Source organism: Carettochelys insculpta, chromosome 4, assembly GCF_033958435.1.
Source record: "Carettochelys insculpta isolate YL-2023 chromosome 4, ASM3395843v1, whole genome shotgun sequence".
Taxonomy (NCBI): Eukaryota; Metazoa; Chordata; order Testudines; family Carettochelyidae; genus Carettochelys; species Carettochelys insculpta.
Genome location: NC_134140.1, coordinates 106843855 through 106870224, shown reverse-complemented (window position 1 = coordinate 106870224; position 26370 = coordinate 106843855). Strand labels below are relative to the sequence as shown.

The window sequence follows — 26370 nt, the reverse complement described above, 5'->3', positions numbered from 1 at the left end:
TTTGACTGGTCTCTGCGTTTCATAAGTTTTCTTTCTCTCGTGCTTAAATTTAATTCTTTGATTAGTGAATTCTAAAATGCCTAACCTCTCATGGCCAGAGTAATTATCCCTATGATAATTTTTTTTAAATATGTTTTATTTCTACTGATGGTGCACATATATAAATTACCTCAATATTGATGAAGATGATAAATTTATTCCCTCCACATGCTGCAGGAACAAGGAACCATGGCCATAGAGCCAGCCCAGTGGGGCCTGGATGGTGAGCAGGACCCCAGGTGGCATATTGAGCGGAGCCCAGATTGTGGGCAGTGAATCCTATAGGCTATTGGCACAGGGAACCCTGATGGTGCAAAGCCTAAGGCAACTGCCTTGCTTGCCTTGCACTAAGGTTGGACCTGCATGGCCACTGGTAGGTGTGAAGGCAGAGCCTGCAGACTGGGTGCCCAATGCAAAGCCACCTACCGCTTCCCTCCCCACCCCTACGTAGGAGCTGCTGCTGAACATGCTGAATACTCTGGGGAGTGGCACAGGGCCAGGGCAAGCATGAGCCTTCCTTAGTCCCATTGTGCCAATGCCCAGAAGCCGCTTGAGGTAAGCAGTGCCCAGGCAGAGCCTGCATCCTGAACCCCAGCCCTGAGCCCTCCTGGACCCATACTCCCTCCCAGCCCCTTCCACACTCCATACCTCTTGGCCTAAGACCAGAGCCTGCACCTTATCCCACCCCCATCCCTGCCTGGTGAAAATGATTGATGATGGGGGAGGGGGAATGGAGCGAGCAGAGGAGGGGCAGAAATGGAGACAGGACTAAGGTGTTTGGGTAGATCCTGGGTTGCACTTACATTGAAAAAGTAATTCTTGTCTGGCTGGTTCTTGTTCACAAGCTCAAGAGTTAATTGATCATTATATGTGGGATTAGGAAAGGATTTCCCCCAGCTCAGATAGGTAGTGACCACAGGGTGGGTTGGGTTTTTTTGCCTTACTCTGTAACTTGGGTGCACCTGACTTGCCAGGATTATATGGGTGTAACCTACTTAATTATTTCTCTGCTACTTTTGGACCCTTGTTGGAGCATTCTGAACACTTCTGTTTTTGTGATTGCACATTCCCATGTGTATAGGTATCGGAAAACTTTTTCCCTCAGCAGTACCTGTCAGGAGAGCTTGAGCACTTTTTGTTGCCATGTGTCACTGTATGCTGGTATTAGAGAACGGCGCCATCATGACACCTGTCCCCAACCCCCTTAGATCCTCTTGCTGCAAGTGACAGCTGTTGGAGTACTTCCAGTCTTGGTATCATAAGTTTGTCCCTCACTTTTTGTTTAATCAGTTTCACCTTTAATTGTTAATTAGCTAGTGTATAATTAGTGTTATGTTTTGAGCCATATTGGATTCTTAGGGCTGGGACCAGAGCCACGCCTCTTTCCTGTGGCTCAAATCCTGCCAGTTGTGTGTGAGAGACTCCTACCAATTAGTGATCCACATTTCAGCTGCTCAAAATGTCAGTGGGTATTCCACATTAGAGACATCCCATTCTGAGAGGTTTTTAGCCTTGTTCTAAACTGCATAGAGCAGCAAGACTTCACTGTTTCCTTATGGAAATGGCAAAACAACCTCCAAGAGCACTGTCAGGTTCGGCATAAATGCCAAGTGTGGCATTATCATTACAGAGTATGTCTCTCAAGATGTCTTCCTAAATCCTCGACTTGCCAAGTTGTTCACAATGATGTCTTGACAGAATCCTTCAGCATACTCTCGGGAGTGCGACAGGGGTGCCTACTGTCACCTTTCCTGTTCTTGATCACAGTAGACTGGATTGTGATCAGGACAATAAATGACTATCAACAGGGCCTTCAGTGGGCACTGTTCAAACAACCAGAGGGGGATGATTTTGCTAACTGTCTCCCTTCCTCTCACACCAACATGAAAGCATGGAAGAAACGTTTGCAACACTAGACAAAACTGCCTCAAGATTGGACTGAGCATTAACAAGGGAAAGACCAAAACAATGAGGATCAACCAGTCCAACGACACCATCACACTGGAAGGGGATGACCTAGAAGATGTGGAGCAGTTCACCTACTTGGGGATTATTATGGACAGAGATGGAGGAACAGATAAGGATACCAATGCCAGGGTAGGGAAAGCAACAGCTCCATTCAAGACTCGTCATTTCATATGGAGTTCACAAATAATAAAGGTCACAATGACCTTTGCCCTGCTCGGAGTACAAGGGTTTAAGTCAAGGTACCGAAGAAGAGACACCCATCTACCCAGGACATGGACATCCAGCATGAGTTATAATACCAAGACATGCTAGGAACAAGCTCTCTGGGTGAGACCCTACGGGGAAGCATTCTCCAGAGTGCTCTTTTGTTGTGGCAGGGGAGATCACCAACTCCAGAATGCATGTCAGAGCTGTTGAGGCTGACTCTGAACGTTCCTATACCCAAGACTCATTTCCTGAACATACCCTGATGCCACAGAATTGCTTAAACTCTCTGTACTGGTGTCCCTGATGGTGAAGGAGGGCCACAATTGGTACTGGCCACTGTCATCCCTACAGCAGATCAATGTGAGCAAGCTTCTGATCCAGAGGAGGCCGGTAGGTTTTCAGTGCAAGCCACCATTAATATCCACGGTACTGCGGTGTCGAGGTTTGGCTTACCTATCTCCTGTGCACTTGGGTTCTACTCTGCCATTTTAGCATTCTCTACTCCACCTACCAAGGTAACTCCTCTCATGCCTTCATTGACACCCTCAAGGCATGCTAAGATCATTGGCATATACACAATGTTCTTTGATGACCAGGACTCAGCACCTGGCATTTGTCCAGCCAGCTCTTGCAGCCCAAGAGACAAAACCTCGCAGTGTCCTAGTGCATCTTCTTCTTCACCATATGACACTGGAACTGGCTGTAAGGGTGGCCTTGGTTTTATATATTCAAGCAGAAGAGGTCCACAAGAAATCTCACAAACTAGTGAACATTTTAGTATTGGCTGGGTCCTCCAGAGTGGTGTTTCCAATTTAAAAAAGCAATTCTGGAACCTCTTGCTAACAAAATTAATGAGACATCCCTTTTACATCTCCCACCCTTTCTGACTTGCTCCCTATTAAGCCTCTCTGAAAAGTGGCATTTCTGGCTGCAATAATCTCAACCAGGACAATACGTACATTGAGAGCCTTGGTTTCCCAACCTCCTTTTATGGTTTTTCCATGAGGATAAAGTTTACCTCTGCCCTCACTGAAATTTCTTGCTGTCAGTTCCAGTTTCCACACTGGTCAAGCAATTTATTTGACTTTTTTTCCCCCAAAGCCTCACATTCATACAGAGGAGCAGAAGCTTTATTCATTGGGTTTGATGAGAGCTTTAGTCTTCTACGTGGACCACACCACACCCTTCAGGTCCTCAACATGCTTATTTGTTAGCTTGCACACAAGATAAAAGTTTCCACTCAGAAGATTTTTTTTCCTGGATCCCTTCTTGCATTCATGCTCCCACTTAGTTAGCATCACACCATCTCCTAAAGCAGTGGTTTTCACCCAGTGTGATATGAGAACTGTCCACGTGTGCCATGAAATTTCGTCAAATTCCCCCTCTTCCCCTCACCACAGTGGCTCTTTGCAGAGCAACCGTGATGGGAAATGCTGACCCTTGCAGGACCCCGTTCGCATGGAGAGGCAGCTGAAATGCTGCTTCCCAACCTAAACAAGCTGGTGGGGAGCCTGCCCCCACTGCCTGCTGTGGAAATTTGGGGGAAGGAGCCTTGGATGGAGCTAGGATGTGGTGTAAATGCTGCATACTGGCGCCAACGTCCCTGGCATGGCATTAAGCAGATTGGAAAATGCGTCTGTGCTCTCTGTCAAAGACAGTGTTATTCTGTGGTGGATTTGACACACTAATGCATGTGATCCTTATTTAGCTTCTTGTGTGCACCAACTATGTTGCAAACCTCTCTAGTAGTAGTAGTAGGCATCCTTCAGTCTGCATAGACTATGGATCGCGCCCTTTATAGTTTCAATTGAGGGCTTCGTTTACAGCGTCTACTGTGACTATGAAGACCCACATGAGAGTGACAGTCCTTGCTGCATCGCTTGCAGATGTGGTGGGTGTCTGGCAAGTCCTTATTGTGCTTTCTGTGTGCTCGCTTTCTCCTCTGCTAGCTGTCTGATCCTCATCTCACCCTTCTGAAGGCCCTTGTGTAACCCCTGCCTCCATCTGCCGCGATTGTCTGCTAGTTCTTCCCAGTTGTCCAGCTTGATGTCTACCTCTCTGAGGTCTCTCTTGCAGACATCTTTGTAGAGCAACTGGGGGCATCCGGGAGGTCTTTTGGCAGAGGCTAGCTCACCATACAGGATGTCTTTTGGAATCCTTCCACCATTCATCCTGTGGACATGGCCAGGCCAGCGGAGCCGATGCTGCCTGAGGAGGGTGTGCGTGGTTGGGATTCCAGCTTGCTCGAGGATGGCGGTGTTGGTCACTCTGCCCTTCCATGCGATTCCAAGGATGTGCCTGAGGCAGCGCAAGTGGAAGACATTAAGCCTCTTTTCCTGGCAGACATACAGGGTCCAAGTCTCGCTGCCATAAAGGAGGGTGCTGAGGATGCAGGCTCTGTAGACTTGCATTTTGGTGTGAGTGTACAGCTTGTTGTTATTCCACACTCTCACTGTAAATGGAAGTAAATGTGATGTTTATGAACAATTGATTCAGCTAAAAAAAGTGGATGTGCCATTGAATTGTTTCTCAGTGAAGTGTGAAAATATTAGAAACCACTGTGTTGGAAACCAGTTGCATTCCTGCAACACCCACATAACTTACATTTTTGTGCAACTCCAGGGCTTGCAGGATCCAGGAAACTGACCAGTCCACCAGTCCTGGTCAGTTTCTTGGCTCTCAGAGTGGCAGGGCTGCTTGCCAGACCCAGGAAACTGACTGGCACATGGCTGGTCAGTTTCCTGGGTCCCGCAAGCAGACAGGAACCAAGTGGCAGCCTTGCTCCCAGTTCCCCTCCCCTTGCAGAACCAGGAAACTGACCGGGGCAGCAGCCTTGGTCAGTTTCCTGGCTCCAGCCAGTGGAGGGGAGCCAGGACCTGGGGCAGCCCTCCTGGCTCCCCTTCACTCTTTGGAGCCAGGAAACTGATCAGGGCTACTTCCCTGGTCAGTTTTCTGGCTCTGCAAGTGGATGGGAGCCGGAAGCTGGATTGCCACCTAGTTCCCAACTCCCCACCACTCTGGGGACCAGGAAACTGCTCCTGTCAGGGGCAACAGCCTGGCTATTGGCTGCCAGCCCTGACAGGAGCTGTTTCCTTAGTTGCGTGTATCTTGAGGGTTTACTGTATTGGCTATTTGATTAAAACTTTAGCAGCTTTCCTAGTGCAAATACATAGTCAGAACATTTGCAAATCAGGGACTGGATCCTCTGTTTACACATCTGCTGCTCATTATGCCATTTCTTGTCAGTCTGGGCACAATGCTAGTTTTGAACCAGTTCTGCAATTGCTTTCAGGTAGACTCTCAACCTACCTCCAGGTTAATCTGCTTGTAAGTCACCCTCACAGATACCCACCTTTCTGTAACTGTTCTTTGAGAGATGATTGTAGTGTCCATCTGTGACCTGCCCTACTTCCCCTCTCTATCAGTGTTTGTCAGGTAGGAAGGAACCAAGGGGGCACAGGAGTAGCTCCACCCTCTTATAATGGTATGCACATGGCAACAGAGGGTGCTCAAACCACTCTGACTGGTACTATTTAAGTTCTCCAACAGCATGAAATGCATACATGCCTCCTGGCAAAGGGATGTATGTGACACATCTCAAAGAACAACAGAAAAGGTATGTAACCATTTTTTTTCTGCCTGTGGCATATAATATCTGTCTCCTGTGGGTTCTAATATTTGTCTGCTTTCAATTATGGGATTAGTGTGCAGGTGCTTGGTGGTTTACAAAAGATCAGACTAAATGATCAGTGATCTCTTCTGGCCTTAAACTCTGTGGAATAGAAGCAGAGAGACCAAGTGACTTGCCTGAGGACATGTTGTAGACTTGTATGTGGAACAGAGAATTGAACACAACTTTCCAGCGTCTCAGGCTAGTGGTCTAACCACTGGATGACCCTTCTTTGAGTTAAGATTTTAGTGAATTTGACCTAGGTAACTCAAGAATAAACACCTTTTGGAGTGATCTGAAGTCATTTGTGCAGATGTTATGAACCACGCTCTGGTTTTCTTTTCTTAAATTGGTGAAATGCAGTAACTCTGTTGAAGTTAGCAGAGTTACGCTAGTGTAAAACCAGTGTCCAAATGCTGCTTGGCCTTCCAAGCGTGCTTTTACCTGAAAGTTGTATCTGAAGTAAGAGTATGCAGTTCTACATAGCCCCACGCCTCACATTAGTCAGCGCTCAACTTCTGGGCCTTGGTCAACATTATCTTTGTGCCAGCTAAGGTGCTGTAAGCAGTGAGGAAGAGGACAGGCATGAAAGCTACCAATACAGAGAGCTTCTGCACTCCCTCCAGAAGATTCCCAGGTGCAGTGGATATGCTGGGGGTGCAGAGGAAAGGAATGGGAATGTGGCTGGTGGAGCCCTGTGTTCTCACAAGTTGGTGCTCCTGAGGAGATTCACAGGTTGTTACAGGAGAGGAGAGTACCCTGATCAGACCTCATAAGCAGCAGTGAAGTAAACTGAGTGATGCCTGAGCCCAGAGATTTGTGGATGAGAGGAGCAACTGTTGGACAGAGGTCAGAGATTACACACACTGGGTGAATTAAAATTTAAAAAAATGAGGGTAAACAACATATGTGGCTAATATTATTGTAGGTTTCCAGATGACATTATTGCAGGCATTCTTCTGTTTATCTGAAAGTCTGCTCTTGGAGCAATGTTCATCACCAACTGAAAATTGGTTCTTTTTAGATGCTCAATAACTGCCTCTAAAGCTTGGCATTGCTCTCAGAGTAATTCCTTCCTCATGTAACTGTGTTTACAAGATACAGATTCAAGCAGACAGTCCTGGTTTGGAAGGTGCAGCAACATCCAGGGTCCGGCAGCACCAGAGCACCCCATGGTCAGGAGCTAGTGGCAGGAGGGCTGAGAAGCTTGCTTAGAGCTCTGCCAAGCCAGGACCATGGTAGCAGGGGGTCTGGCCCCGGTGGGACTGGGGCCAGGGCTGGGAACAGTGGTAGGGGATTGGTCAGGCCAGAAACAGAGCTGGTTGTGGGCACGGGCACCAGGCTGGAGGTAGAGGACCTTTCCTGGTCCAGCAAATTCCCTCATTTGGAACTGGTCAGGTCCTGAGGGTGCTGGACATGGGAGGTCCAACCTGCATAATCACAAAAAGGGCAAGATATTACAAGGTGTGCACACATTTTTAATAAAACCTCAAAATGGACATTCACATTTTATTTACATTCACTCTTCGAAGATACAGAGCTTATTGTAGTACCTTCTATTGACCTTAGCATTAGAAAAATTGTTTCTGTGATGCTAAATATACCAACTAAATAGCTCTATTTGCATAAAATATGAATAAAGAAGTTTTATTTTCAATACTAACAAATATTTGGGTTGAAAATGAATCTGAGTCTGACTACAGATTGCACTTCAGTACTAAACTTAACATCGCAATATAACAAGTTTGTAAATTAATTGCAGTTGTGTGGTTTATTTATAAAGCCAAAACTTTGCACTGTGTTTTACAAAGATAGTTAAATAGAAACTGGGAGAGAGAGAGACAGACAGACAGACAAACCCTGTGTTACTGGGCATTGCCCTTTTTGGGGAGTCAGAGATAAGCCTACCCATGACAAGCACCTGAAAGGGAGATCAAGCCAACTCAAATTCACCTGGAGGTAATGAAATCCCTATGTTCCTATGACAGCTAATTGGCTAATCCTGCAATTGTCTCTTTATGGCCCTGCAAAGACCCATTAACTCTGACTGGGGTTTACCACAGACAAAAAATAAAGATGGTAGTAAGACAGTGGAGGGGAGGAAATAGGATGTTAATTAAATAAAGATGACACAGATCAAATGCCACTAAAGGAAAAAGTTGTGATATGTTTAAAGAGAGTGCACAGGAGAATACATAACACAGCAGTGGCAACTATGGAAAGCCAGTTTCATGCAGTGACCTAAGAAAATAAGATTTGGTCCTCTGAAGTCATACTGAGTTAGCTAATGGACGCTTTTGGAAATAACCTTCTTCCCTCTATCACAAATCATTTTCATCTACCTCTACTGGTTTTACTTCTTGGGAATGGAGCAAAGAAGGAGAAATGCCATACTCAGGTATGGGCTGCAGTGAAGGCAGGTGTCTCTCTTGCAAAAGGGAAGCTTGGGCCAACTCAAAGTGAGTCTCAAAATAATTCACCGATTCCCCATCTCGTCTCTCCATTAAGAGCTGGTAGTCCCCAAAACGAATGATGCATTTCCATGGCAGGTCAATTTTGTTTAAGTAGTCCAGTTCCACATTCTCCACAATTAGCTTAGTCTTTTTGCTCATGTTTTTTATCTCAAAACCAAGTTCTGAGCTGTTGAGACGCCTGAAAAACTGCAGGGCAAACTGAACCCGGGAAACCCGGGAATCCATTAAATTATAATGGCAGACGTTAGAATCTCGGCCGAACTTTGCCACCTCATCTGCCCGGAGCTGCTCTCGCTTGTTGAACTTCAAGCTGCGAAATACCTGCTTTTCTTCCTGGCAAGGATGGTACAAAGTTATATAGAGACAAGTCACTGTCTCTTCAGTTTCCGTGTCTTCAAAGGAAGTCATGATGGTGAGTCTTCTCAGAACTATAAAAGAATTAAATCATAGAATTATTGTAATGCACAAAAAAAAAAATCCAGTCTGGAACTGGAATAGTTTAAAAACTACTGATTGGTTAATGTGTACTTGTTTTATAGGGAACCTGCAGAGTACAGGATGAGGATTTAAGGACTCCGGGTGCATCCAAATAGCTTTAGTCCTAGTTTTGCTACAGACTTATGTGGCTCGGGACCTCTCAAAAGCCTCTCTCTTCTTTGGCTTCCCATTTGTAAAATGAGGATATTATAGAGACAAGAGGAGTGAGATAATACAGGTTGTACCTCTCTAATCTGGAACAGTCTCATCCAGCAACCTCTGTAATCTGGCATGATTTTAGTTAACTGGATGACCAGTTATCATGGATGTGGCGCAGCTTCCCATGGTCCATTAAAGTTAGTTTACAGGCACCAGTCCTGGTTCTCAGTGTTCTGTGCTGTTATTTAGATGTAATTTACCCGTTATTGTCTTCTAAGAACCCAGCCAGCAGTGGAAGTGTTGGTAATATACTAGACTATACTGACCTCTCATGGTCTAGCAAATTTTCTCATTCGGCACTGCTCAGATCCCAAGGGTGCTGGACGAGAGAAGTTCAGCATGTATATTTTATTGGGCCAACTTCTGGGTAAGAGCAAAAGTTTGTCACTCTGACAGAAATTGGCCCAATAAGAGAGCTCACCCACATGATCTCTCAAGCAGACCAGGGTGGACATGTCTACAACAGTACTGCATAGAACTATAAATAAAGGCTGTTAGTAAGCTTTATTAATATTTTTAAATATTGGAGATTTTTGTAAGAAACTATGTAAATATTAATTAGTTCTGCCACTATTAAAAGTATCTTACTAAATGGATTCTCCTTTGAAGAAATATGTTGGTGACAGATTGTAAGAAGCCTAAACAGTTATTTTGTAGACCTCAGCAACCCATACTGAAACTATCACGTAGAACGGGGTCAGCAACCTTTTCAAGGTGGAAAGTGCTGAAATTTGACCTTTATGTAGAGTCCGAGTGCCGGCTGTACTTTTTAAAAGTCACTACTATTCCTTCTTTAACTAAGATACAGAGCTTTACCGTTTGGTGGTGATGGTTGGTAGCAGCATTACCAAGTCTTTTGTTAATCCACAGATGGCATGGCTTTGGGCAAGCTCCTGGCTGTATAGGGGAAGAGGGGTGAGGCTGAGCTCCCATCTCAGACGACAATGAAAGTCTGCTCACATGCGACTCTTGGAACCCATGCTGGGGGTTGTGGACCCCCGATATATAACTTTTTAGTGACTCTGAATATTATATATCACTATCATATCACTTTGACAACATGAAATGGGACAAGTAGCCTTTACAAGTACAGTTTGCCTGGGATGTGGGAAACCCCCATTCAATCCCCCCCTTTCCCCAGGAAGGTGGGGAGAGTATCTGACTAGGGGTCCCCATGTTCTCTGAAGATTACAGCTGCCACCGTTCCAGGCCTGTCCTGGAGTCTCCAAGCATTCATCTTTAATTGAAAGCTATATCATGTGATGGAAGCTCCAGCAACACCTCCAACCAAAGCTGGCAGACCTATTAACCACTAAGCTAGCAGACAGTTTGCTACAGAGTTCCCTCATTCTCTTGTTCTGAAGCTGCTGCACACCAGCTAAAAGAAGAAAGACTGGAGAGGCCCCTCCAGCTGCAGGCTTTGGGAGGGAGTTTGGGTGCAGGCTCTGGGCTGGGCTAGGGGGTTGCAGTGCAGCGAAAGTGACCAACACACCCCTCTGGCAGCAGCTCCCAGGCAACGGGTTCAGAGAGTCCCCACACACCACTGACTGCAGGAGCTGCACTCCACTCCCAGACAACGGGCGCTGTGGAGTCAGCACTCCGGGCAGGGGCAGCGTATGGAGACACCCCTTTCTCTCTCCACCCAGGACTGCACCCAGGGATATGCCACTGCTTCCCAGAGCGTTGAGGAGCAGGGGTGGCAGGAAGTCTGCCTAGCCATGCTGTACCATCAGTGGCAGCAGTCAGGAGGCTCCAGGCCGTTTAAAATCACCTGCATCCCTGAACAATTGCCTCGTTCTCCTCCCCTGCCTCTATAAAACCTCCAGCAGCAGGCCTGCTTCTTTCCCTGGCCTAACGACTACTTCTGTATTTATCCAGGGTAGAACAGTCGAGTAGGAGTGCAGAGCGTTAGTTTTCAGGACATGAATGTCACCTTTAGAAATCTCACCAAGGAGTAGGTGCTGTATGCACACACTACAGATATTGAAAATGCATTGAAAGTGGATGTGAAAATGCCCCTGCTTTCTCCAACAAATATGGGATAGAGCAACACTTCCCAAAGTGTGGTACACATAACAGTGATGGTACGCAAAAGGATTTCAAGAGGCATATGGCAGAAAATAAAGTACAAACTATCAGGAGAAAAGCAACAGGATGGCACTAGGAGAGGGGGTATGCCAATAAAGCTGAAGTTCTGAAAGGGATACATAAATCTTTTAAGTTTGGGAAACGCTGCGACAGAGGATTTGCCATACTGCCACCAAGCAGTAGCCTGCATCCAACAGGGGCCAAGACTAGTTCTTTCATCTTCCTCTGAAATAAAACTGCAATTATGAAAGAGTCTGGCCTAACCCCCATTAATTAGCAGCTGGCTCATGCCTTGACAGGTGGAAGAGACTATCCCTTTTCAAATTTCCTTGTTCTTGTTTTAAATCCATGCTCCTGTAATTCTGGGTGATCTTGACCACATAAATACCTTGTGGCCAAGAGTACCACAGACTAATTGCATACTGTGCAGAACAGTATTTCCTCCTACATACAAATAAGTTATCACTTAAAAGATGTTACGTAAGATTGACTATGAGGTGCAGAAGCGATACTATTCATTCCATCTGAGTCGTTACTAAAAGCTATTTACAGTTCTACTGTATTTTATTGCTATGTGAAGCATCAGTGCAATACGAACTCTAACCATGATTGCCTTTCCAAGCACAAGATTGCACAACTTTATTCTATGAACACACAAAGAATAGATTAGACACTATGATACCTTGCTGTCATTCCAGTATTTAGTGAGACCATATAAGTCACAAGACCTTGAACTATTTTCCTTCTTTGATTGTTATCCAAAACAAGGCACAATGCTTTTACTTATAAATCAACAGCTTAGGCACCGAACATCTCCGATTACAATGCTGGATAAATCTGATCAGGGAAATCATATTAGTAAATCAGGCTAACATAGTTTTACTGGCTGACATAAGCAAAGCCTATATGTTAAGGAACAAATTATTTTAAAGTAGATTATGATTTCTAGGCTGTTCATCACTCCTGTAAATAATTCTGCTTTTCCCCAGCCCACTTGAAAACAATAGATGATTATGGGTAAAATTTATAAAATGTCATTGTAGTTTTCTCTAAAGTGATTTTGGTACTTACGGAAAGTGTTGAACTAACAGCTCTGGAGAGAAATCCCTTCTGTATAACCATACAATTGGTGCCACTTAGGCAGTGACTGTACCATACCAACATGATCTGATTGGGTGGGACCATCTCAGAGTGGAGAGGATACTTTTTCAGTTCTCTTGCTTTTCTGTGATTCAGTGGGGTAGGAACTTATTTTATAAAACTACAAACTAGCCTGAAGAATTTAACAACTTTCAGTCCTGCCTGACCTTGGAACAGATGTGAACCTGTAACTTACAAGCAAAAAGCTCTGCACTTCACCAGTCTACTCCCAAATCAGTCTGAGGCACAGCAATAATGCTTACTGTCTTTCAGTTATCAGAGTGGAGGTGTGTATTCAGAAGAATTTCCAGGATGTTGTGAAAGTGACACATCAATGCAAGTTTACATGCTTTCTTTGAAGTGTGGCACATCAAATTTTACAAATGACCACTTGCTTCTATTGACAACCTAAGGAGAAATGAATGTATGTCAGGAAGTACTCTCTCAAACAGAGAAGGCAGTTCTTAGGTCTTGGATAACACATCAGTAAGTGTCAGCATGAAGATTGGATGGTTAAATTGAAGCAAAGTCCTTCCACAAGTGCCACTGTACTGAGTATTTTTATGAGATAGGATTTTGAATTTTGCATGGAAGTACACACTTGTCTAAACTCCTGACCATTTGGGGCCAAGTCCTGATGGAAGCAAAAAGCCCCCAGTCTTTAGAGAACTACATTGCAAAATCTTGAACGCTTAGTGTCATTTTCACTTTTGGATGTGCATACTTGTCTCACTTCCCCTGAATTTCATCAGAAATCCATCAGCAAAAAAAAACCAGACAATTTCTGGGTTGCTGACAATATCACCATGCATGGACCTTTATGTGGATCCTTTGCTGAACAGATATACTGTGCATGCACTCATCTCACAAAAGAAAATTTCTAAAAATAATTTTTTCCACTTATATTCAATTTTTTCCACTGACATAACATAAACAGAAAGAGACCAACAAAGCCAGATTACAAATATGAAAATACAAATGAGGCAACTGCTTTGAAAGTAATTCTGACAATTAAATTTGGTAACATTCAGAAAGGGAGCAAATGTGTTGAATCACCATGTCTATCCCCCACAACCCAAGTCCAAGATGTGAATTCCCAACAAAAGCCATAATAAATGTTGGCATGTTTGTTTTATAAACAGCTTCTCCACCATAAATGCAGATTCTATGAGACAAATCTTCAGGTGCTGTAATGAGTGTGGACAGCTACAGCTCATCCCCAAAAGCACTCTTGCAACTTTTGGACTAGGGGAATTTCTAGGTGAGATTCCAAGAGCCAAATTTTCCTTAATACCTGGAAACTGATGCTAAAAAAGCAAAATCTTGCCACGTTTATGCCTCTGTATTTTTAAGGGTAAATTTAGTGAGGATCCTGGCAAGTAAGGACTTGATTCTGCTCCTTTTGAAGATAATGACAAACCTCCCCCTGCGTGCCCCAGCAGCAGGCACCCACGGCACAAGTGCCCCTCCATCAGTGCACACCGCAGATGGGTTGGCACGGCTCTTTGGCGGGAGGAGGCGCCTCTTCACCCCCGCAGAAGGGGAGCTGCCCTAGCTGGATGGCAGCAGGGGGGATGCACAATCGTCCCCTCCGGCCCCGCACATCATCTCTGTGGGTGAAGAAGAAAACGCCCCTCGCGGCCCGGGGCGATGGCAGTGAAAAGTCGCTCTCGGCTCGGGCCCCTCGGCTGCCACCCGCGACTGCGCAATGTCTCTCCCCCCGCCGCTGGGAAAGCCCCCACGCGCCAATTTCTTGCGCGCAAGAGCAGCTGCGCCCGGGCGGGCGGCGGCCAGGCCAGGCGGTGGGAAGTCCCCGCTCGAGCCCCTCTGGTCAACGGCGCCCCGCGCTAGCAGCCGCCCTACCGCAGGAGCAGGGTAACTGCCCGCCGCCCCCAAATCCGCCCCTGCCCGCGTGCCCCCTCCGGCGCCGTGGTGCCACCGCTGCATCTGCCCCCGGGCGTGAACTGCCCCAAGGAGCCGCCAGCTGTGCGCTCTCACCTCTCCTGGACGGGGCGCCCCGGCCTAGCGCAGCCGGCCTCCGGGGGAATCCCAGCGGGGATCGGGGCAGCAGGACGAGCTCAATCAGCCTCTCCAACGCCCCGAGCTTTCTCCGCTCCGGGCTCGGCGCTAGAGCGGGAGCCTTTAATGCGGGGCTGGACCAGAGCAGGATTTTCCCCGTCCCGCCCCTCGCGTTGCCGGCCGCGCCGGGAGGGAGCAGCTGCACCACGGGACTTGTAGTTCGCTGCGGCGGCAGTTCCGGGAGCGCCCAAACCAACCCCTGCCGCGGCCGCTTGTCTCCCGCCAGTGCGATGTAAGTGCCAGAGAACTGGGGTGAGTAAAGGGACGCCAGGGGGTTCGAAAGAGCCCGGCTGCTGTGTTGTCTGACCCTGGTGCGAGTGACCCCTGCTGGCTGCTAGGCCTCAAAGGGCTCCCCCGAAAAGGATTGCGCTGTTATCCCCCCTGTGCTTACTGTGGGCAGTGAGCCGCGCTTTGCACTAACTCTGCCTTCTAAACGCGGGCCGTGAGCGGTTTCCTTTGCTGGGGCTGTGGGCTTTGCACCTGGCAAGTCTCTGAATCGAAACGAAAAGAAGATTGAAAAGCTGAGGGGGGAGGCATTCAGGGCTGGTGTATTGCCTGAGACATTTAACTCGTTCCCACGTTGGCGATGCTCGTGTAATCATCAGATTAGTTCTAATTGATTTCTCTTGCTGAGGGTGCCAAGACACCTGAGAAGCTATTAGTTAATTAAAGTCAAAGAAGGAAGTGTGGAGATCTTGTCGAGAGAGAACTAGAACAATAATCTGTGGGAATTTCTGAGCTCTATTCTGCAGTTTATTTCTGTTTGGGTTCTCGTACTGAATCTGTGAGGGGCAGAGTTTATTTATGTTGTTTGCATTGAGTCAGTCTAAGAGCAAGGCTCTTCTAACATTACTATGATGAGATTTCTCTGTCACTGAGTATGTATTTGGAGCAAAATCTTATTTACTTTACTCTCATACAGCTCTCACTGAAATTATTTGTGTTGTTCAACAGGAGTTTTGTGTAGGCAACTCTCGACTCTAAATGGAGTTAGTTACCAAAAAGTTTTTAAGTTATACTGTACTTGTAGGCAGCAAAACAGGCTGAGTCAAATGGTAAGTTAATTGCTTTTGAACATTATTCCACACATAAGCCACTGAAAGGCACATAACTAGTTCTTAAGTGTATTTTTCCCTGGTTATTAACCTCCTGTCCACCCTTACATTTTATTTACAGACAAAACATGCTCATAATGTATTACGCAGAATGAATGTCAATAAATGATCCAGTTACCATAGGGCTTATCCATCACCTAGTGAGCTTTCCTGTGATCCTTCCAAACAGCCTGTAAGTAACACCAGGGGATGTTAGTGTAGGTCACATGACTCCACCCTCCATCTTGGGATGTCAGTGTTTTCCATAAACTGAATTTGGGACAAAGACATTCCCACCCTATGCTAAATGAGAGCAGGGGAGGAGGGAGCGGCATCATTTGTTGTTCCTCACTCCCCACACAAGAAGACTCCTGGAAACGCTTGAGGGTAAGCACTTCCCCAATTCAGCGTAAGGGGGTTTCTAGCCTGTGTGTGAAAGCCTTGGGGAATCCAAGCTGTAAAATGAGTGCAGCTTGTCCCTTAAGAATCTGCAAACCTCCTTGTATCCTCTCTCAAGGTGAGAAACTGCTAATTCATGGCCGATCTTGTCACTGTGGTAAGCTTAGTTTGTGTTTTTGTTTATTTACTAAGTAATCTGCTTTGATCTGTCTGCTATCACTTAACCTAGAGGCAGACAAGATACAGCCTGCAGGCCAGATATGACCCACCAAGTCTTTTGATCCGACCCACCCTCTGCATGGAGCAGCACCATTCAAAGTTGCTAGCTGTTCCCTATGGCTGTCTGCGCCGCAGGCAGGGAGGGGCTTTGTGCACAGCCTCCATCTCCAGCAAAGTTGCTGAGCTCCCACTTGCCAGTGGTTTCTGGCCAATAGGAATTCAGAGATTTTGCTGCGGGTGGGGGGCAAGGGCAACATGCAAAGATTCCCTTGCAGCACAGAGTCACATGGAGTGGTCTAGGGCTACTAGCAAGCCTAGAAGCTTACCTGAGAGTGCTGCTGGCCAGGAGCTGCTTAGGTAAGTGCCTCCCAGCCAGAGCCTGCCTCTGAGATGTCCCCCTGCACTCCCTTCATCAGGTCAGAATCCTCTCCTGCACCTATATCCCCTCTTGGACCTTGCACCCCACTACCTTGCCACAATTCCCTCCTTCACTCAAACTCCCTCAAAGCCCTCACCCTTTCCTGCACCCTAGTCCCTTACTCCAAGCCCCCTTCTGCACCCTAATCTCCATCCCAGACCCTGCACTCCCCCCATAGAAAAGTGCAGGCCTTGACCACTCACCAGCGTAAAAAAATTATTGCCCACCCCGACTTTTGTAGTTAATACTTTTATTATGTTTTAATATGCAAAGTTTCAGTTTGAAGTAAAGTGCTTGGGAGCCCTAGCTAAGAAGGCTTTTGCATGTCCTCCCCACATTGAGAGGGTGTAAACTGGAAAATATAGTCGTAGTGGTTGGAGGCTGGACCAGGGCATGATGGTTGGGCTCTGGGTCTGTGGAGTGGAAAGCTGGTGGTACACCCAGCCCCAGTGACGTGCATCTCACAATACCCCAAAGGTGTCCATTCTGGCCGTTGTCACCTCTGTTGCTCTTGGGTGTGCAGGAAGTAGATAACAGGAAGCACGGGAACTTGAATTCATTGTCTTTCTGACCACCATGGATAGCACACCTCAGGAGCCATCCGTTGCCTCTAGCCGTAGTGACTGGTCAGGGTTCTTCTGATATGACCTCTCAGGGTCATAAAAGAGCTCCAGCATGGAACCACAATGAAATCCTGGATCTCATTGCTGTGTGGGGTGAAGAAGCAGTGATGAACAGACTGTGAGTCAGCAGGTGAAATGCAGACATTTAGGAGATTTTGCGGGTCATGATCAAACATGGTTGCACCTGGGACATTCAGCAATGCTGGGTCAAAATAAAAGAGCTCAGGCAGGACTATAACAAAGTGAGAGGAGCCAGTGGATGATCTGAGTCATCTCCAAGATATGTTGCTACTATGAGCAGCTGGGTATCATTCTTGGGAGGGACCCAACCACACTCCCTGAGGCTAACAGGGACTCTTCAGGAGACTGTCCTCAGGACTCTGGTGGGAGCCAAGAGAGGGAGCAGGAGGCCAATGTAGAGGGGGATGCTGACATTCAGCAGGTGTTCAGTGAAGCTGATCCTGCCAGCACGGTGCTCTTCATCACCCTTGGCCCCGTCCCCTTATCAACACCTCATCCTCCAGGGTCCAGAAGTAGTGCAGAGGGCTCTTCTGATGAGTGTTTTTTAAGAATGCTACAAGTGGGTTGTGGCTGGGTTGGGCTATAGGCTTCTGTGAAGCACATTTTTTAAACTGCTCCAAGCAGTTTGCGGTTCAGGCATGGTGGATGTGTGCCCCTTAGAACAGCTTGTTAATATTTCGGGGGATGGCGTGCTTATTCTTTCTGGAGAGCTCCATAAAGGTCTCAGCCAGGTACTATTTTGTTATTCTCATCTCCTTTATTGCAGCTTCCATAATAGCACCCTTTGCCACACCAGGCAACCAGTAAATAATCTGGTATCATGGCACCACACAACATTCTGGTAAATCTTCCAGCCCTATGCTCACACAGGGTGAGTACATTTTCTCTTTCACTATGTTATTCTTAGGAGGCTGATGTCTCTCTAGGCAACCTAGAAGAAGCAAAGGTAGTTTCATTAGAGTTTTTTGTATGGCTGCCTGGCCATTTAAATTTCCCAGGACTTCTTTGCTGCACCATGTGACTGGAGGGTTCTCCATCTTCCCAGCCCCCTTTGCATGGCTGGCAGGCTCTCCTGGCCTTCCACCCTCCCACCATGTTGCTGGCTTTTCTCCTGCACAGGATTTATGAGGACCCACTGAGAGAGTTTTTTTTTGTACCCTTTACAATTTACAGGAAAGACACCTCACTCAGTCCGTCATGCATCTGGCAGGCTCGAACCCTCCCCCCTGCCAAGCAGCTGCCAGTCTGTGTGGACCCCGCCCTCACCCCACCATCCTTAAGCCTACAAGATGTTACCATGTCTGCAGTGAAATGGTCTGGGTAACTAATAGCTTCTGTTCTGCAGAGGTTGATTCACTGTCATCCTTGAGAAGCCAAAAGTAGCCTTGGAAAACAAAAGTTTCAGTGATTGTCGGAGATCCATTGTGTCACATTTAAAAATTGAATCTAAATGTTGACCTTCACTGTCTTCAACAGGCAGCGTGAGTGGGGGAGACAAGGTTGGTGAGATGAGGCATAAGAAAAGATCCAAACAGGACCTCATCCTGCAGCAGCTTGAAAAGACAGACAGGGCGTGAGCCAAAGCCACCACTGACAGAAGGTGAACCCCTCATTGGTGTCAAGCCATGCTCCAGTGCTGGAACAAGGACTCGGCCGAGCTTCTGACAGCTGTCAGGAGTAAACCGAGATCCTGCATTCAACGCTGGAACTGCAGAGGGACACCCACAACAGGACTGATTATGCAGCCACCACACAATCTTGCCTGTCTTCCTCTCGATTCTAGCTTGACCCTCCTTCTTGTTGGGGTCCCCAAATATGGTGGGGGGGGACAAAGACAGTCTCTCGTTCCATGCCCAGGACCTCGGTAGGCTGCAAAAAGCTCTCGTTCCACCTCATGTGACGCCAGGATTTCCTTCTTTTTCCTGCCTACCCCTGAACCTTTCCCCTGCTAAATAGAACATTTTTGTGAAAACCACAGTGTCATTTATTAGTTGACATGGGGCAAGGTGCAGTTGCAGGTGCTTTCATAAAGGTCAAGCACACATCATTGTTTGGGGGGGGTGGTATCACAGTAGTTAAATGCAGCAGACTCATGTGGCTGTCTGCTCATTCATAAAGCTATTTTTCAAAGCCTCCCTGACTGCCGTTGCTTCTGCATGTGTATTGGTGAATGCCCTTGTGTCCAGCTGTATATAAGCATTGCCTAAAGTATCTGCCTCTCCAGCCCAGGCTGGCATGAAATTTCCCCCCTTTGAGTCACAAATGTTGTGGAGAATACTGCATGCTGCAACCAGGGTGGGGGTGTTGGTTTGTCAAAGGTCCAAACAGGTCAGAAGGCACCTGAATCTGGCTTTTAAATGGCCAAAGGCACATTCCACCACCATTCTGCATTTGTTCAGCCTGACATTGAAGCGCTCCTTGCTGCAGTCCAGAGTGCCAGTGTATGGCTTTGTGAGCCAATGGAGCAGAGGGTAAGCAGGGTTGTTCAGTGTCATTGTGGACATCTCCATGTTGCCAAATTTGATATTCTATTCTAGGAAGAAAGTCCCATCCTTACTGTACAGATTGGAATATCTAAAGATGCACGTGTCCTGCACCTTTCCTGACCATCCCATGTAGGTGTCAGTGAAACAACCTTTGTGATACACCAATGCCTGCAACACCATAGAGAAGTACTCCTTGCATTTGATGTACTCTGGGGCCAGTATGGGATCGTGTGTTCCATCTGTTGCCCCACCACAGTTAGTGGGTGGCTTTACTGCAGTGGAGCATCCTATGTGCTGCACGTTCCCAGAGTCACGGTCTTCTGCATCAGAAGGTCACAAATTGCCTTGGCTACCTGCATCACTGCAGCTCCCACTGTAGATCTACTGACCAGTAGCTGTCAGGCATTGCAAACTTCCACAGAGCAATTGACAACTCATTTGTGAACTGTCAAAGCAGGTCTCATTCTGATATCACTGCGCTTCAGGGTGGGGGACAGCAAATCACAAAGTTCCATAGAAGTAGCTTTGTGCATGCGGAAGTTCTGCAGCCACTGCTGGTCATCCCAGACCCTGAAAATGATGCCATCCCATCAGTGTGTGCTGGTTTTACGCCTCCAGAACTAGCGCTCCACTGCAAGCAATGCATCCAGGGCAGCCAGCAGCTGTGCTCTCCTGTACTTCAGTTCTTCAATATCATCATCCTCATCCATCTCATCCTCCCAGTGTGGAATATTAGTGTACAGAGCCTCTACATCCATGGTGGCAATGATGGCATTGTCAGGAACTTTTCTGATGTTTTGTAATATCCTCAAACCCTATGCCACCAACACTCCTAGCTATCTCTGAGATACCACTGATTTCCTGAGGAAATTACAAAATGTCAGAAAAGTTCCCAACAACGCCATCCTTGCCACTGTGGATGTAGAGGCTCTGTACACTAATATTCCACATGAAGATGGATTACAAGCAATCAGGAATACCATTCCTGATGTCACCACAACCAATCTGGTGTCTGACCTCTGTAACTTTGTTCTCATCCACAATTATTTCTGATTTGGGGACAATTTATACCTCCAGATTAGTGGAACTGCTATGGGCACCTGCATGGCCCCAAAATATGCTAATATATTTATGGCTGACCTGGTACAACGATTCCTCAGCTCTTGTCCCCTATTACGCCTCCTCTACTTAAGATACATTGATGACATCTTTATCGTTTGGACCCATGGTATAGAGACTAATCTGCACCCCACCATCAACTTATGCCTCGTTTACTCCACACGAGAGACATTTCCTGGACGCTACAGTACAAATCAAGGATTGCCTGATCGGTACCACACTGTACTAGAAACCCACTGATCACTATACTTACCTACGCCCTTCTAACTTCCATCCTGTACACATATCTAGATCCATTGTTTACAGTCAAGCCCTTAGGTACAATCGCATTTGCTCTGATCCTACTGACAGAGACCGAAAACTACAAGATCTTTACCAAATATTCAGAAACCTGAATTACCCACCAGGAGAAATAAAAAAACAAATTGACAGGGCCAAACAAATACCCAGAGACCAGCTACTCCAAGATAGGCCCAAAAAAGCCAAGAACAGAACACCACTGGTCATCACCTACAGCCCCCAACTCAACCCACTGCAACGAATTATTAAGACCTACAATCTATCCTTAATCAGGATGCCACACTCCAGAAGGCCCTAGGTGACAGGCCTATTCTCTCCTACAGACACCCTACCAACCTTATGAGGATTCTCACCTGCAACCACAGTCTGTACCGCAGGAACACCAGTCCTGGGACTTTTCCTTGCAACAAATCCCACTGCCAGCTTTGTCCACAAATCTTTTCCGGAGGTACCATCACTGGACCTAACCAGGTTATTCACAGAATCACAGGCACATTCTCATGTTCCTCAACTAACTTCATATATGCCATCATGTGCCAACAATGCTCAGATGCTTTGTATATTGGACAGACTTCAAACTCTCTTAGACAAAGAGTTAATGGGCACAAAACAGACATAAAAACACTCCTGATCCACGATCCTGTTAGCTGGCATTCTAATGGAGTGGGCCATTCTGTTACTGACTTAAGAGTTTGCGTGTTACTGAAGAGGAATTTTCACAACACTCTCCAAAGAGAAGCTGCTGAACTCTCTCATATTCAGATTCGACACATTAACGGGTGGTTTGAACTGAGATTGGAATTTTCTGGGTCCCTATAGGGGCTCATTTGCATACTTGACTTAATCTAATTCTTGGCTCCCGCCCTGCCCTTCTGCCCCTCTACTGTCTGATTTGCTCACCTTGATAATTTTTTTTCTGATTTGTCCACCTTTATTACTGTTTTTGGTTCTCTGTGCTTTAAATATTAAGTCTGTTCTGGTATGGCTATGGTCTGAAGAAATGGGTCTGTCCCACGAAAGCTCACCCAATAAATTATTTTGTTAGTCTTTAAAGTGCTACTTGACTGCTTTTTCGTTTTGATAAGTATATAGACTAGCATGGCTCTCTCTGTTGCTATTCTACAGTCAAGAGTATTTGGAAGTGGACTTTTCTTTGCTGCTCCACTGTCACTTCTGCAATGTCTTGGCTGCAAAGATATGCTCCATCATAAAATAATTACAAGCTTGCATTAAGGAAATCATATTTGTAGTGTAGTTCTCTCTGTACAGGATGATTCCTCCACCCTTCAGGATGCTTTATGTTTTCAAGATTCTACCTGTTAGGGAAACAGTTAGGTTTGCTTTGGTTGTTTTGGCTGAACATTTACAGCTTGGTTATTTGCCAACAGAAAATAATATCTGTTTTATGTTTTAAGAAACAAATGTTGATACTGATCATCTTTTTCTGTGAGAGAAGAAAAGTCTTTTCTCAACTATCAACCCAAGTTCAGTTGAAAAGAATATTTTATTTGGAGTCCTGATGCCAACAGTTACTGCATAATAATGCAAGTTCACAGTTACAGCATCTTTCATCAGACGGTTTGCAGGTTCCTCCCAGAGATGAGTAAGCATGAATTACAGATCTAGTAATTGAGGTACAGAGCAGTAAACTACTTTCACAAGATCACGCAGTGGGTGAACCACTGAGTAGAGAATAAATTCCAGGTCTCTTAAATCCCCGTCCGAACTACAATGCAACATTGTGTTTCCTATATTAAGTATGTGACAGTATGAAATCAGTGGGCCAAATCCTGTAATATGTATTTTTGTAATAATAAGAATAATGGGGGTTATGTCTGAGTAAATTATATAGAATTTTACTCCATATGTATAAATTCTACAATATTATAAATCATATGGTTAGATTAATATAAACAAATTCTCAACTCCAGATGGTTAAAGAATAAAATATATCACATCTTAATTATGTGTTAAGTACACTTGGCTAGCTATGCTGCTTATGCTCTTTTTAAAATGATTCTTATGTGATTATTTGATGTGTACAGTTGGGTGATGTGGTTTTGGTTTTTCAGTCTTAACTTCAGAGAGAATTGTAGATTTTGGTTCTATTGCTTTTAATGCAGTAATCCTGAAAATAATATTCAGGAAAAGTGAGAGATGATTTTTTCCTTCAATCATATATAATATATATATCCCAGAATACCTGTTAGTGCAACTCTTGTATGGATATGTTCTTGTTTTAAAAAAATCTTATTACAGACTGATGCTGAGGCTTCCATGGTTGGAAAGCCCATGATTGTGCAACTTTTATGCATGCTTTTACCGGCTGTGCTGTTTTTCATGTTTCTTGTGTGCCCCTCATTTCCTGCAAATGAGCTCATTTATAAGAACTCAGTGGTGTTTGCTATTGTTAATAGCAAAGCATGGTCATCTTCCTGACTCTCATTACGTAACTTCAGTAAGATACTGCTATCAAGTCACGTGAGTTTCAGCCAGCTAATCTGTTCTATCTTCCCATCAGTCATCTTCTGTTTATTATTCGATAAGCCCTTGGGTGTAGGAGGGATTTTCTAGGAAAGCATAGTTAACCTGAGGTTAAAGAATCTTTATTTACCAGGTTGTGTTTTTTCAAATGAGAGAGGAAAAACAAAACCTTTAAGACAATAGCTACTGAACCTGACTCTCGTCTCTTAGCAGTGTAAAACTGGTATGGAAAACTCCACTGCATCTGTAACTGCTGACAGATGGACTCAGACCTTTGGAGCTTAGTGTATGAACTGCTACAGTTGGAGCTAAAAGCTGGCTGGCTCTCAGCTACAGCTGCAGAGGAGGCTCATTCTTTCTCTCTGTAAGTGTTCTAAGTGTCATTACATGGGACAGTGAACCACACTCAGTAGGTGTGTGGGTTCCCTACTTCCCTTAGCTGAGGAACCTCATCCCTATGAACTTTCCTGTTGAATCCTGGATGATCCCTCACTTTTAATTGCCAGTAGTCAGACTCAAACCTGGAACTTAGTGCCTGAGCCTCTACCATCAGTGCATGAGTTGGCTTTTAGCCCCCAGCTCCAGAGGTCCTAGGTTCAAGTCCATCTGTGGATGGTTACAGATCCAGTGGTGTTTTTCCTGCTTTATACCAATGAGAGAAGAGTCAAGCCCAGAATGTGCCTGCTTTTATGACAGTGTCATTGGCATTTACTGCAATAATACAATCGCTTGAGTTATTAGAGTACATTTCTTTCCTTTGCTGAAAGTAATGCCAAATGGCGCAAAAAAAAATTGTGGCAACATTTTGGAAAGCTAAGCCACGTGGGCTAGAAGATAAGGAACTTAACTGGGAGTCAGATGATCTGACTTCTGTGTCCAGCTTGACCTCTGACTGGCTGTGTGACCTTGAACAAGTCACTTTACTTTCTGTGCCTCTGTTTCCCCACAATCCCTTCTGTCTATCTTGTCTATGTAGACTAAATTGTTGGGACAGGAATTCTGTTACTGTGTGTTCAAACAGGACTTCACACAGTGGGATGCTGATCTCACCTGGGGCCTTAAGGTGCTACTGTTACAAAATGTGCTAATGGTAAGAACCCCATCAATAGCAGTGACCACAAACTGACATATCAACATAGTAGGACCTGGCATAGAATTTCTGTGATTCCTGCTGGTAATTTTGAGTCCCTAGAGAACACTTTGCTGAAGCAGAACCAGTGCTTAATTTGTAACGAAAGAGGTACCGGGTCTCAAGCAATTAGACATTCAGGCTTAAGAAATGTGTTTACATTTGTAACTGATGCAGCAAGCCTAGAGAAGGTAGAACTAAGAACTGCCTGAGGTGCTAGCGCTCAGTTCTGGCCAAGCCCTAGCACAAATAAAGCACTGACCGGAATTATTCTGTCCAGGATCTTAACCATTTAGGATGTTCTCAAAATTCAGTCCTGCACCCATTGAAATCAATAGCAAATTTTGAAGCTGTTTGCAAATCATTGAAGTCAATAGCAAAATGACAGAATAAGGCCCTCATTAGGGTCAGGCCAGATCATTTGCTGTGAGGACAAACTTGCTAATGGCACATGACAAAGCAGTCTGAATTCCCAGAGGGGAGGCGTAGGGGTTGAACATGGTCACAAGCTCCCCTGCAGATTTCTGCCAGGTTTTTTTTTGCATGTATTGGTTTCAAAGTTGTGCCCCTACCCTTAGCAACAGTAGTCACCTCTCCTGTCTCTAAGTTTTATTCTTGGAAATAATAAATCTGCATTTAATTATGTGAAGATATTTATTCAGATTTCGTAAGTCTATGTTTGTACCGAGCACAGGTTTTATATGATTATATATAAAATCATTATTTGGGCATAGCCTTTGATCAAAAGCAGGTATTAGGTGACGGTTCAGCCTTGGTTATTCAGATAAACAAGATGTGCTTGGCTTTGCCACAGAGCCTGCAAGTACATTAGAAACAATACTTAAGTCAGTGTAACTTGTGTCACTTGGAGGTGTGAATAAGCCATCCTCCAAATGACACAAGTTACGCTGACCTTTGTGCCAGTGTGGACAATGTTACATGGGTGGGCGAAGCTCTCTACCATCACTGGCTGGGGATGGATTAATTACCCCAATGGGAATGCTCTCTCTCATTGGGTCAGACCAGCTACATTAGAGAATTTACAGCATCCCAGCTGCTTCAGGGCAGCTCTTTAAGGTCTTTAGTGTAGCCACAAAGACCCATTTCAGTGTCGCACGTGGGTGCTGACTCTGAGTGCTTTGGAACTGGAGCACCCCTGGCAGCCAACTTCCCCCTCCCGCTCCCCAAGTGCCTCCAGCCTGCTGGTGGCTCTGCTGATTCCTTCCTTCCCCCTTCCTCCAAATGCCTTCCCCTGCCTCCTGTCAGCTGTGTGAGGTGTGGGGAGGGGGGCAGGCAGAGGTGAGGAGGAGGTGGGGGGTAGGCAGAGGCAGGGCGGTGGTGAGGCATTCAGGGAAGGGGTGGGGGCAGAACCTGGAGAGGAGCAAAAGCAGGATGGGGTTGGACAGGGGAGCTTGGGAGAAGGGGTCAGGTGGGGGCAGGGCCTGGGCCCAGAGGAAGCCAGCTCCTGTGACACCATGGGTGTCCTATGGTCACTGTCAACTTGTGTAGATCCAAAAATGGGATTTCCTTCATGGAAGATAATCCAGTTGAGAGAGAGAATTCTGCTCAAGGCTACACTCAGGGTTTGGGAGATTAGGGACAGACTAGCCCAGTGAAACCCAGTCATCTTCTGGCAGGAAGAAGAGGGTCTAGCATGGAAGAGGATAACTAGGAGAGAAAGTTGCTTTTTGTCACCAGCACTCAGATCAGGCCAGCA

General features: G+C 45.9%; 2 protein-coding genes across 5 annotated transcripts in view; one reads left to right on the top strand and one right to left on the bottom strand.

Moving 5' to 3' along the window:
- Positions 1-6765: 6765 nt before the first annotated feature.
- On the bottom strand, positions 6766-14413 carry TIFA (TRAF interacting protein with forkhead associated domain). 2 transcript variants are annotated; one of them, XM_074993425.1, is made up of 3 exons: positions 14281-14413; positions 8279-8786; positions 6766-7314 (listed from the first exon to the last, which is right to left on the bottom strand). In XM_074993425.1, the coding sequence occupies exons 2-3, from the start codon at positions 8764-8766 to the stop codon at positions 7068-7070; spliced, it is 735 nt and encodes a 244-aa protein (XP_074849526.1). In that variant the 5' UTR covers positions 8767-8786; positions 14281-14413; the 3' UTR covers positions 6766-7067. The 2 variants fall into 2 exon arrangements, with proteins under 2 accessions (XP_074849526.1, XP_074849528.1); XM_074993427.1 differs by lacking the exon at positions 6766-7314 and having other exon boundaries at positions 7362-8786.
- A 95-nt stretch (positions 14414-14508) lies between these two features.
- The window catches only part of ALPK1 (alpha kinase 1), a 99962-nt gene continuing 88100 nt past the window's right edge, over positions 14509-26370 (top strand). For 2 of the 3 annotated variants that reach the window (XM_074993423.1, XM_074993421.1), the window contains exon 1: positions 14509-14613. The gene's annotated coding sequence lies outside the window, so the exon portion shown is untranslated. The remainder of the gene's footprint in view (positions 14614-26370) is intronic. The other variant, XM_074993422.1, reaches the window with a different exon arrangement.